This window comes from Cynocephalus volans, chromosome 6, assembly GCF_027409185.1.
Source record: "Cynocephalus volans isolate mCynVol1 chromosome 6, mCynVol1.pri, whole genome shotgun sequence".
NCBI lineage: Eukaryota > Metazoa > Chordata > Mammalia > Dermoptera > Cynocephalidae > Cynocephalus > Cynocephalus volans.
In genome coordinates this window covers 106,174,432-106,187,589 of record NC_084465.1, presented here as the reverse complement: position 1 = coordinate 106,187,589, position 13,158 = coordinate 106,174,432, and the positions used below count along the sequence as shown (strand labels likewise).

The following is a 13,158-nucleotide window of genomic DNA, read 5'->3' as shown; positions in this document are numbered from 1 at the left end:
ATTATATAAAAGGCAGGGATTACCAGAGTAGATTCAAAAAAAGCAAGACTCAACTATATGCTGTTTATAAGAAATACACTTTAATAATAAAGACAAACAAGTTGCCAGCAAAAGGCTTAACAAAAATATACTATGCAAATACTAAGCATAAGAAAACAGGAGTGGGTATATTAATATTAGACAAAATTAACATAAAAAAGACTATTAGTAAAAATAAAAAGGAATATTCTATAATGATAAAGAGGGAAATTCATTAAGAAGACATAACAATTCCTTTTTTTTTTTTTTTTTTTTGTCTTTTTCGTGACCGGTACTCAGCCAGTGAGTGCACCGGCCATTCCTATATAGGATCCGAACCCGCGGCGGGAGCATCGCTGCGCTCCCAGCGCCGCACTCTTCTGAGTGCGCCACGGGCTCGTCCCAAGAAGACATAACAATTCTAAATGGGCATACACCTCCCAAAAGAGCTTCAAAATACAAGAAGCAAAAAATGGATATAATTAAATGGAGAAATAAACAAATCTACAACATAAGTTAGAAATTTCTTTCTTTCTTTTTTTTTAAACATTTTTTTTTTGTCTTTTTCGTGACTGGTACTCCGCCAGTGAGTGCACCGGCCATTCCTATATAGGATCCGAACCCGCGGCGGGAGCGTCGCTGCGCTCCCAGCACCGCACTCTTCCGAGTGCGCCACGGGCTCGTCCCAAGAAGACATAACAATTCTAAATGGGCATACACCTCCCAAAAGAGCTTCAAAATACAAGAAGCAAAAAATGGATATAATTAAATGGAGAAATAAACAAATCTACAACATAAGTTAGAAATTTCTTTCTTTCTTTTTTTTTTTTTGAACATTTTTTTTTTGTCTTTTTCGTGACTGGTACTCCGCCAGTGAGTGCACTGGCCATTCCTATATAGGATCCGAACCCGCGGTGGGAGCGTCGCTGCGCTCCCAGCACCGCACTCTCCCGAGTGCGCCACGGCTCGGCCCATAAGTTAGAAATTTCAATATACTTTTCAGTAGCTGAAAGAATAAGTAGACCAAAAAAAAAAAAAAAAAAAAAAATCAGTAAAGGTGTAGAGGATTTGAGCAATACCATGAATCTACTTAATCTTAAAATGGTATTCACGGAACATTCTACTCATTCTTCTACGTGCACTTGAAATATTCATCAAGAAAGACCATATACCAGAGCATAAAACAAGTACCAATAATTATCAAAAAAGTTCTAAATAACCCCCGGGTTAAAGAAGAAAGTGCAAGAGAAATTAGAAAATCTTTTGTAACAGACGATAGTGAAAAGACAACAAACACATCAATATATGTGGGATACAGCTAAGCAGTATCTGACGGAAAATGTACAGCTTCAAAAGTGTTTATTAGAAAAGAAGAAATGTATAGAATCAATGAGTTAAGTTCCCATCATTAGAAGCTAGACAAAGAATAGCAAGTTAAGCCCAAAATAAGTAGAAGAAATAAGAAGAGTGTAAATAAATGAAAAAAGAAGACAGAAAAACAATAAAGAAAAATCAATAAAGTCAAAAGTTGGTTCTTCCAAAAGATTAATAAAATGGATAAACACCTAGCAAGGAAAAAAGAGAGGAGGTAAAAATTACTAATATCCAACATTTTTTTTTGGTATGTAGCCAAGAAGTACATAATATCAGGAATTTTAAAGAGACATCATTATAAATTCTACAAACATTAAAAATATAATAAGGGAATATTTTGACCTAATAATTTTATGCTAATAAATTTGGCAACTTAAATTGAAATGGAATACTCCTTAAAAAATGCAAACTACTTAAACTCATACAAGAAGAAACAGAAAATCTAAATAACTACTAAAGAATTGAGTTTATCATAATCGCAAACCATTCCACAAAGAAACTCTATGCCCACATACTTCACTGGCAAATTCTACCAAAAATTTAAGAAAGATTCTACATAAACTGTTTCAGAAAATAGCAGAAGAGGAAACACTCCTAACTAGATTTATGAGGTCAGCATAACCCTGATACTAAAACTTGACAAAGATATAAAACAAAATTAGTCCAATATTCCTCATGAACAAAGATGCAAAAATACTTAACACAATAAATATTAGCAATCAAATCCAGTAACATGTTAAAAGTATAATACTTCATGACCAACTAGTGGGATTTCTCCTAGGCATGCAAGTCTAATTAAACATTCGAAAACCAATAAGTGTAACTCAAAATATTAGCAACATAAAGGACAAAAACTATGTGGTAATTTTAAAAGATACAGAAAGAGCATCTGAAAAGACTCAAGATACAAACTCTGAGCAAACCAGAAATGAAAGGAACTTTCCTTTTAAAAATTGTTAATAGCACACAACATGATTGTGCACACAGAAAGTCCTAAGGAATAATAAAAAAAAATCAGAACGGTAATTGAATTTAAAAAGGTTGTAAGATATAAGGTCAATATACAACAATGAATTATATTTCTACTTAGAAGCAGCAAACAATTTGAAAATGAAATTTAAGAAACAATTCTATTTACAACAGCATCAAAAATATAAAATACTTAGGAAGAAAACTAAAGTAAGATATATAATATCTCTACAGTAAAAACTAAGAAACAGGCTTACTGAAGAAATGAACAAGATTATTCTAAAATTTATATGGAATGCAAAAGATCTAGAATGGCCAAAACAATCTGAAAAAGAAGAAATATGTTAGAGGGTATATGCTAGCTGATTTCAAGACTACTATAAAACCACAGTAATAAGATAGTGTGGTACTGGCATAAGAACAGACATATAAATGAGTGGAACAGAAGATTCCAGAGATAGACCTAGACATACATGGTCAATTTATTTTTGACAAAGGTGGTGAGTCAATCTAATGAGGGAAGAAAAGTCTTTTGAGCAAATGTTGCTGGAATAACCAGATCACCATATGGAAAAAACTAAACTCTGACACTCATCTCAGTCCATACACAAAATTAATTTGAAATGGATCATGACCTAAATGTAAACGTTAAAACTACAAGCTGCTAGAAGAAAACATATGAGAAAATTATTGTAATCTTAGAGTAGGCAAAGATTTTGGGGGAAAAATCCACTAATCATAAAAGAAAAAAATTCATAAACAGGACTTCATCAAAATCAAAACTATCTGCTCGTTAAAAGACATCACTAAGAAAAATAGGCAAAACACAGACTCGAAAAAATATATGTGCAGCACATGTATCTAACAAAGATTATATATCCAGAATACATATAAGAACTAGAAATCAGCAGTAAAAAACCCCAAATAATCTAATTAAAAAAGAGACAAGAGACTTAAACAGCTACCTCAAAAAGAAAATATCTGAGGGCCAGCCCATGGCTCACTTGGGAGAGTATAGTGCTGATAACACCAAGGCCAGGGGTTCGAATCCCTATAGAGGGATGGCTGGTTAGCTTACTTGGGAGAGCGTGGTGCTGACAACACCAAGTCAAGGGTTAAGATCTCCTTACTGGTCATCTTTAAAAATAAATAAATAAAATAAATAAATAACTGAAAAATAAAAATTCTAAAAATAGGTGAAATTAATCTATAGTGGTTGGCAGATATTAAAAAATGGCTGCTTAGGGTACAGGGAATTAGGGATTGCTACAAAAGAGACAAAAAGAAACTTGGGAGAAATAAAAATGTCCTATATTTTACTTTGAGTTGTGGTTACCTTGTTGTATACAACTGTTAAAACTCTTTGAACTGAACATTTAAGTTCGATGCATTTTCTTGTACATTAATTATAGCTCAATTTCTTCAATTCCAAAAAATCATTTTAAAATATGGAGAGGAATCCAAAACATTAACAATGCTTGCTTCTGAGTATTGGGATTATGGCTAATTTTTTCTTTTTTGTCAATTCACACTTTTCAAAACTTTACAATTTTCTGTAATGAACATATATAGTTTTCTTTCTTTTTTCCTATTTTCTAGATCTGTTTCATAGTTTCACAAAAATACCAAATGTTGCCAGCATTTACCTTCTGCAGGTAGGATTATGAGTGATTATAAGAAGTGTGTCAAGGACTCTGTCTATAGTAGGCATGGGGTTCAGTATCTACGTGGCATTTGAAAGGAGTTCAGATGCTCAGGCAGAGGAAACATGGCCCATGAGAAGAGGAAGGAATCAGATGCAGACAAGTTCAGCTCTAATTGTGGTTCTCACCAAAGCTCAAGCAGAGGAAACACGGCCACGGAGAAGAGGAAGGAATCAGATGGAGACAAATTCAGCTCTAATCCTGGTTCTCAACAAACTGGTGGGCAAGTCACAGAGCCTCCATTTCCTCGCCCCTAACATAGCTATCAGACATATCCTACCTGCCTCAAGGGGTTTTTGTGAGGTAACCAAATAGCTCTAAAACAGAGAATTAAGGTAGTAATCACTTCTGATTCTTATGTGAAAAGTTAGAAAAAAAATCTTTCTCAAAAGAAACAAGGAAAGCTATTGCTGAGTACAACTCTGCCCTTTTGAACCAACAGCTAAGAGCTCTTACCTATTGCTGTGGTAATAGTTATTCTGCAGAGTGTAGGATATGCACTGAGTGTTTAATCGCTTTCTTCCAACCTCCTTCCAATTATCTTCTGTCCACTTTCTCTTGATCTGCTTCTCTTCCTGTTTTTTTCCCACATATTCAGCATAGGTCTGGATCCGGTAGCTTTCTGCATATCTACTGGTATTGACAGCTGCAAGGAAAAGAAAAAAATCCTTATGAAAGTGTGGCCTAGCTCCAAAGATGTCTCCTTTGAAAGGTGGCCTGAGGTAGTCAAAGGAGCCCTGGGTTCAGATTTGATCTCTGACCCTGGCTCTGCCACTTAGAAGACCAGTGACTGTGGGCATATCCCAAAAACGCTCCAACTCTGAGTTTCCTCATCTAGAGAAGATAGAGTCACTGCTCCCCAACCTCCCTTACAATGTGAAAGTGCTTTGTATACTGTTAAGAATCATAATGAAGTAAGTAAAACACTAGTTTTCAAAATATTTGCAGCTAAAATTACTGTTTGAAAAGTATTATTTCGGAGTAAGAAAAGGAAAATAAACAAAACCACTAAGGAAAAACTGTAAACCATCACTAGAGTCTGTTAAAAATGAGGCTGGCCAGTTAGCTCAATTGGTTAGAGAGTGATGCTGATAACACCAAGGTCCAGGGTTCAATCCCTGTACCAGCCAGCTCCCCCACCTCCCACCAAAAAAAAAAAAAAAAAAAGACAGCAAAAGCAATATTGACAGTGGTGGTGATACCGAAGGTCTACTGTATGTCTAAGCCCAGTGTTTTGCACACATTATGTCTAATCTTCCCAGTACACTTGCAAGAGAGGAATTGTTTTTACTGATGAGAAAGCAGGGTCATACAGGTCGGGGATTTACCGCAGGCCACACCATGGGTGAATGGCAGCACCGGGACTCAAAACCAGGTTATTCCAACCCTAATGCCAGGCCCTTCTTGCCACTCTACATCTCAATTTGGACTCTGCAAATTCAAGATATCTCCACAATATTTGAGACATGCCCCTTTCTCCTTCCACTTTTAAAGACTGCTAATTCTCTGTAATGTGCCTCTAGCTGGCAGGAGTACTTGAAAGTTGGAGCTAATTCCCCCCTTGGTGTTAATGCTTCAGACTAAGGGCAGGTCCATTTTGTTCTAATCCCATGGTGCCTCCTCCTCTGAGGCTGGTGGATGGAATACGCTGCTAGAGTGAGTGAGGACCAACAGAAGGTCTATTGATGGATGGGCACCCATTTGCTGGTTCTATCTTCTGCAGTTTGGGCACATACTCTCCTAGCCCACTGTCACTGCCACAGTAATTACCCACATTGGCAGCAAGACAGTAAAAGGCTGGCCATGCTGTCAGGGGCAGTCTTGGTACCAGGGTAGCTGCAAAAGCATCAAGACATCATAAACACAGCCTGACTGCATGTACCTAGCACAGTTCTTGGTACAGAGTAGTTGTTGATAAATATTACATGAGTGATGCATGCAGAATGCAGCAAGAGGTGATGAGCACATGGTCTCTGAGAACATAAGAACTGGACAAAGGACTCGGTCTGTCAGGGACCTTAAATCAGAGGGAAAGACAATGTTTTGACAGGCAGATGCTCCACTTATCTGGCATGATGCCTTTTAATCTTCAAGTGACATTTGACTAAAACTTTTCAGCACAACGATGGTTTACAGAATGTCATGCCCTAAATACTCAGCCATCTAAAAGATAAAACAAATAAAAATAAGAAAAAAACTCCACTTCTTTAGAAAACACAAATTTTTACTAAGAAGTTTGCTGTACTTTTCACATATTCACTCTAGAGTTAAAGAGAAAAAGAAAAAAAAAAAAAAAAACCCTCAATGTATTGGAAAACTTTCATATTATACAAAGTCTCCCAAAAAAGTAAAGTGAGTTACGGAAACATGAACTCAAAACAGTATGCTCTGACTCATTCTCAAGGAGATAAACAGTGAAAGCAGCCAGTTCTGGAGATGTGCTATTGACCAAAATCACTCATAGGGAACCACAAAAATAGGATTCTTTCTTGAAAATCTTATTCTTTGGGCAGATTAGCAATGAAGTTCGCATGGAAAAACCTGCATGCGTGTTTAATTCTTTGTTTCTTCTTCTTGCCTCCCTGCAACCCCCTCCCCCAACTCCTCCCCTCCTTCATGCAACCTCTTTTGTTCAGTATGTGTATACTTGAAGCTAATCTGTACTACTGGATATCTGACTGGAGCCACAGATACAGAATCTGTATTGTTCTTTCTGAAACGCAGCATGGAATTAACATTAAACTTAAATAAAACATACCTAAATTAAAAAGAAAATCTTATTCCTTGGGATAGTTACTTTTCCTGCTTTCAATGTGTCACACATCTGATGTTTTTTATTCATTTATCCAACTAATCAACAATTTACATATACAACAAACATCATCCATCCATTCTTTCATCCGCAATGCTTACTAAATGTCTGTCTTAGGGACTATGCTATGTATTTTGTAAAACAAGACATAATCTTCACCCTCTTCAAGCTCACCCTGTCACATACCAGTTTTATGTGGAGGTGATTTCCCTGTAAGCTTGAGACTTCCTACTAAAACATGTTAATCGGGCTGGCTGGTTAACTCAGTTGATTAGAGTGCGATGTTACAACACCAAGGTCAAGAGTTTGGATCCCTGTACTGGTCAGCCATCCCCCAAATTAAATATATCTCATATATCATACTGTTAATCTATCAGTATGATATATGAGAACCCAGAGGTTCTACCATCATTATTCTGTACCAACTCTTAGCAAATAAGCATCTACTGGATTTTTCTCTGTAAATTTCATTCTTTCCTTTTTTTTTTTTTTTTCTGTAAATTTCATTCTTTAATCTGGAAGGTTTATTTTGTAGCATGCCCAAAAGGGATGACACCTGCAATAATCCCTTCCTTAAGTTTAATTTGGACTATGATAAAAGAGTAGGCTTGGGTCAATATTCTTCATGAAAGCCAAGGTGATGGAAGGGTCATAAAGGAGCCAAGATGATCTGTTTAAGGTCATCCAATTGTTTCCAATAATTCAGCTCCCAGCTGATGGACAAATGTTACAAACAACTCCCTAACCACCGTGGTGAGGGAGTTTATCTGAGCACATTTGGAATTAGGATCACTTGAAAGGGGAAACAAATAACAATCCACTTTTCATTGCTGGCCTTCACATGGCAATAATTTACCAGCATTCCTCCAAGTCCCAGCAGCTTTGCAGCTCTCGGCTTTTCATCTAGAAGCCAAGCTCTGGCTCAAAGCCACACCTCTAATGGATGAATCAGCAAAATGAATTGGCTGTCAACTGTGTCCTCCAGTGATTTCAGCTCGCCTGTCAGGAGCAGTATGTAGTAGACTGCGTGGTAATACTAACCTTTTCCAAGTTTGTCAAGGAAATGATTCAAGGCCATCTTTCAGTTCTGCCACTTTATCAAAGCCACCGGGGAACCAAACATGTTGAGCGTCCTCCCTGGTTCCCTGTGGGTGAGTGAGAGCAGTTCCTCTCACAGAATAGTCTCATCCACTCATGGCTCCATCGTGCTTAGTCTGCTGTCTCTTGACACTATGCACACATTACAGCATTTCATCTTTACAACAACCCAACAAGCAAGGGATGTTCTAGTCACCATACAGATAAAAGAGATTGAGCATCAGAGCAACAGCTTGCCTGAGGTCTTGCAGGTAATCAACAAAGCTGGTTTGGAATCAAGACATGATATACGTACACATTTTTTACAACCTAATACTGCTATGTATCTGTTATGTATTTATATGTATTTTGCTTATTTTGGTTGTCAGTTACCATATAAAATGCTTCCTATATAAGAAGTTTTAAAGAATCACTTAAAATGTTTAGTTTTTTTTTTTTTAATTAAGAAATTTTCTTTATTGCTGAGCAAAATCACTACAACTAAGTCGATAGATACATTGTGTTTATGGGCAAGGAGATGTAGATTAACATAAGACATAGATTCCTTCCTAACATGATCTATACATTTAAGTCAACACCAGCAAAAAAAAAAAATCCAACATTTTAATTAAACATTTATAAATTTTTCTTTTTTTTAAAGATGACTGGTAAGGGGATCTTAACTATTGACTTGGTGTTGTCAGCACCACACTCTTCCAAGTGAGCCATGGGCTGGCCCTAACATTGATAAATTAAAAATAAAAATTAAGGAAAAAAATCAACAGGAAACAGCAGTGGTTGTGAGGGACTGGGACAGGGTCTGGAGGAGGAAATTGACTAAAAAGGGGATGAGAGGTTTTGGGGGGTGATGGAACCATCCTAAATCTTTTTTATTAGCATATTCATTATCACAAATCGTAATAATTCTTTATGCCCCTTACCCAATCTCTCCCTGACCCTCCTCTCCCACCTCTAGTAACCACAGATTTGCTCTCTCCTTCTGAAAGATCAATGCATTGCTGTGGTCTCTTCTTTCTTTCTTCCTTCTTTTCCTTCCTTCCTTCTTTCTTAGCAGCCACTCATGAGTGAGGACATGTGGTATTTCCCTTTCTGTTATTTCACTTAACGTAATTTTTTCCAAGTTCATTCATATTGCTGAAAATGGTAGAATTTCATTTTTTTTTTCTTTTTATGGCTGAGTAGTATTCCACTGAGTATAAAAATATGGAATGCTTCACGAGTTTGTGTGTCATCCTTGTGCAAGGGCCATTCTAATCTTCTCTGTATTGTTCCATTTTTAGTATATGTGCTGCTGAAGCGAGCACACCATCCTGAATCTTAACTGTGGTAGTGGTTACACAACTGCATGTGTTTACTGAGACATAGAACTGAACACCAAGATGGTCATTTTACTATATATGAATTATACCTTAATTGTTCTGTGGAACCTGAAAGATTCTAAAATTTAAAGAGAAAAACAAAAGGGCCAACAACGCTTAGACATTTCTGAAGAAGAACAGAAGGGGCAATTGCCTTGCTAATATAAAAAGCTTACTATAAAACCATAGTAATTAAGAAAATGGAGTGATGGTGCAGAGATCAAATGACTAATGGTAAGAAGAGCCTAGAAAAAGACTTATGCATCTGTGAGACTTTGATTTTTGACAGAACAGCCTGGAAAAGGAAAAGCTGGAAAAAGTTTTTATCCATAGGGAAAAAATGAAATTGGATTCTTACTCACACCATGCTGATAAATCTACTCCAGATAAATGAAGAACTTAAATGTTAAAAGCAAACTTTGAGAAATTGAAAGGAGAAATATGAGTGAGTATCTTTTTGAGCCTGAAGTAGGGAAGAATACGAAGACACAGAAAAGATTAAGCATTAAAAAAAACCCAGATGGGCTGGCCCGTGGTTCACTTGGGAGAGTGTGGTGCTGATAACACCAAGGCCACGGGTTCGGATCCCTATATAGGGATGGCCAGTTAGCTCACTGGCTGAGCATGGTGCTGACAACATCAAATCAAGGGTTAAGATCCCCTTACCAGTCATCTTTTAAAAAAAAAAACCAAAAAACACGCCAGTAAGTTTGGCTACTTTAACATTGAAACTTTGGTCCATCAGAAGATACTTTAAAGAGTGTGAAGACAACTTATAAACTGGGAGAAGATATCAGTAAGCCATTCAACTGAGTATTAGCTCCAGAATACATAAAAAATGCCTTCAAATCAGTAGAAAACAACCAACCCAACAGAAAAACGGGCACAGGATATGAAAAGTCTGCATAGAGGAAGTAGATATGGCCAATAAACACATGTAGTGATGCTCAACCACAAGCAAAGGTGAATTATAAGCACAGTAAGATATTTTATACCTATTTTGCTGGCAAAAATTAAAAGGATTCATAATACCAATTATTGGGAAGATGTGGAGTAATGGGATCTTCAGTGGTTATATAATCACTTTGGAAAACAATTTTTGTTCTCATTTAATTATTCTCTCACCCTATGACCCAGCAATTCCACACCCAGATATATATTAATCCATGAATATTCAAAGATAAATACAAGAATTTTCAAAAAATCACTGCTTATAACAGCCAAAAAAAGAGGAAGAAAAGAAAGGAAGGAAGGAATAATCCAAATCCCCGTCATCAGGTGAACGGATAAACTGCAGTATATTTGCACAACGGAATACTGTATAAGAAAACATAATCTAATATAGTGGATGAATCTTAATGTAATGGTGAATAAAAAATGCAAATCCCAGGAGTATATTTGTAGTATGACATCCTTTTTTATTAGGTTCAAAGACAAAAGAGAAAACAAATACACACATACACACACAAATGGGGAGGGTGCCGTGTGTGTGTGTGTGTGTGTGTGTGTGTGTGTGTGTGTGTGTGTGTGTGTGTGTGTGTGTGTGTGTGTGTGTGTGTGTGTGAGAGAGAGAGAGAGAGAGAGAGAGAGAGAGAGAGAGAGAGAGAGAGAGAGAGAGAGAGAGAGAGAACAAAAAAGCAAGAAAATGATTAGCACAAACATTAGGAGAATGGTTGCTCCTGGCAGGGGAATCAAGGAGGATGGGACAGGAGAGGAAACATAGATAGATGTAATTTAATAGCAATGTTTTAGTTCCTCAGTTGAGTGGTGGTTTCACAGATGTTCATTACATTTTAAACAAACAAAACGTCTAGGTTTCCATTGTTTCCCCTGTCCAACTACTAAGGGTCATTTCCAATACAGACTGTCTAGGTTAGAAGGTCCCTTAAGGACCAGCTAAAAGTTATTCCTGGGCTGGCCCGTGGCTTACTTGGGAGAGTGTGGTGCTGATAACACCAAGGCCACAGGTTCAGATCCCCATATAGGGATGGCTGGTTCGCTCACTTGGGAGAACGTGGTGCTGACAACACCAAGTCAAGGGTTAAGATCCCCTTACCAGTCATCTTTAAAAAATAATAAAAGTTACTCCTGTCTCAATGTCTCAGTGACGTGGAAGTAGAGCCCCTGAACATACGTGTGGTGTAAATGAGTACCGCTGCTGAGATGCCAGACTTCTCAAGCCTTCCTCAGACAGCTAAGGGCATTTTTGCAGTCTGGGTTTTGGAGTCCTGAAATCAGTTTATTGCAGTAATTGCTGGGGGTGGGGCGGGGATGACCTTAGCAAACTGCTGAAGCAGTTACGAACCATAGCCCTGCAGGTTTTGCAATGCTATCCTCAGCCAAATTCTCAATGTCTAAGGGAGCTGCCTATACTGTATTCTTATTAATCCAATGGTTATAAGAAAGAGAAGTATTTGGTGGATACTTACTCTGCCAGGCACAGAAAATCCTGTAAGGATTACCCTGGCTTTACGATAAGGAAACTGAGGCTTAGAAATAGTGCCTAGCCCAAGATCCCAAAGATTACAAGTGTTTTGGCTGGGATCCACACCAAAGCCTACATTCTTTTTATGACACCATATACACTGGAAAGGTCCCAGATCGTGTTATTTGGGGTTAAAGCAGGCATATATGTGTCTGCAACAGAATCAGAGAGTCTGTCCATCTCTCCACACAACAGTTTTGTTTAAACATCAAAAACAGTTTCTACATGATAACCTGGTATGCTAACCCACCACCAGAAGTGGCCTCTGACAGCTTCACAGGCCCAAACCCTACTCTCCTTTATGCCAATGCGTGCTTTAATGTCAACACTGCCTGCTTCTGTCACCCTTTAGAATAGCCTCTCCTTATTCTTGCCACAATGGGCCACCAGCCAGGAACTGTGATCTACATGCTGCCAGTCTGGGATTTCACTCCCCGCCTGGATGACACCAAATGTTGTTTTGTGTTTGTCTCCTTATTTAAATATGAATGTAGTTGTTTTAGTCCGTTTTGTGTTGCTATAACAGAAATACCCGAGACTGGGTAATTTATAAGTAAAAGAGGTTTATTTGGCTTACGATTCTGGGACAGCTGCGTCTGGCATGGGCCTCAGGCTGCTTCTACTCATGGCGGAAAGTGGCAGGCAGCTGGTGGGTACAAGCAGAACACATGGCGAGAGGAAGCAAGAGAGAAGAAACAAGAGAGAGAGAAAGAAGGTGCCAGGGTCTTTTTAAGCAATGAGCTCTCCCAGGAACTAATAGAGCGAGAACTCACTCATTAATCCCTCCTCCCCCAGGGAGAGCATTAATCCATTCATGAGGTATCTGCCCCCATGACTCAATCAGTTTCCAACACTGCCACATTGGAGATCAAATTTCCATATGAGCTTTGGAGGGAACAACACATCCAAACTCCATCAGTAGTGGATACAAAAATTTGCTCATATTCCCTATAGTTTTGATCAGATTTGGGTTTACAACAGATTGACCACCTCTCCAATTTTACCAGATAGAGAAAGGAAGGTTTTATCCTGGATTCTGCAGGAGAGAAAACTTAAAATTCTTTAAAGAAAGGAGTTAAAAACAAAACTAGACAAAAACACCCAACCCTAATGGTCTCTGTGAACATTTTCCTGTGTTAAAAAAAAATGATCATGGATGTATTTCCACTCAACCCATCCAAGGGACTAGGCAGATACTAAATTGCATGCAGGAATCAGAGATCTAACGGTAACATGGTAAAATGCAGACATTTCCAATGGACCCAAATAGCTAAAAAAGGACAGGCAGACCCAGAAAATGACAGTCCTCTGTCTTGCCCTCTCCATTCCATCTTTCCCCTG

General features: G+C 37.9%; 1 protein-coding gene and 1 non-coding gene across 4 annotated transcripts in view; both read right to left on the bottom strand.

The window, feature by feature from the left end:
- Positions 1-13,158, bottom strand: part of PARN (poly(A)-specific ribonuclease) — a 174,901-nt gene that overhangs the window by 39,459 nt on the left and 122,284 nt on the right. For all 3 annotated transcript variants that reach the window (XM_063099351.1, XM_063099354.1, XM_063099353.1), the window contains one exon: positions 4,521-4,710. In XM_063099351.1, coding sequence (XP_062955421.1) covers positions 4,521-4,710 — 190 coding nt within the window. The remainder of the gene's footprint in view (positions 1-4,520; positions 4,711-13,158) is intronic.
- Positions 9,172-9,278, bottom strand: LOC134381347 (U6 spliceosomal RNA). Its single transcript, XR_010023947.1, has one exon. It is a non-coding gene; the product is annotated as a U6 spliceosomal RNA (small nuclear RNA).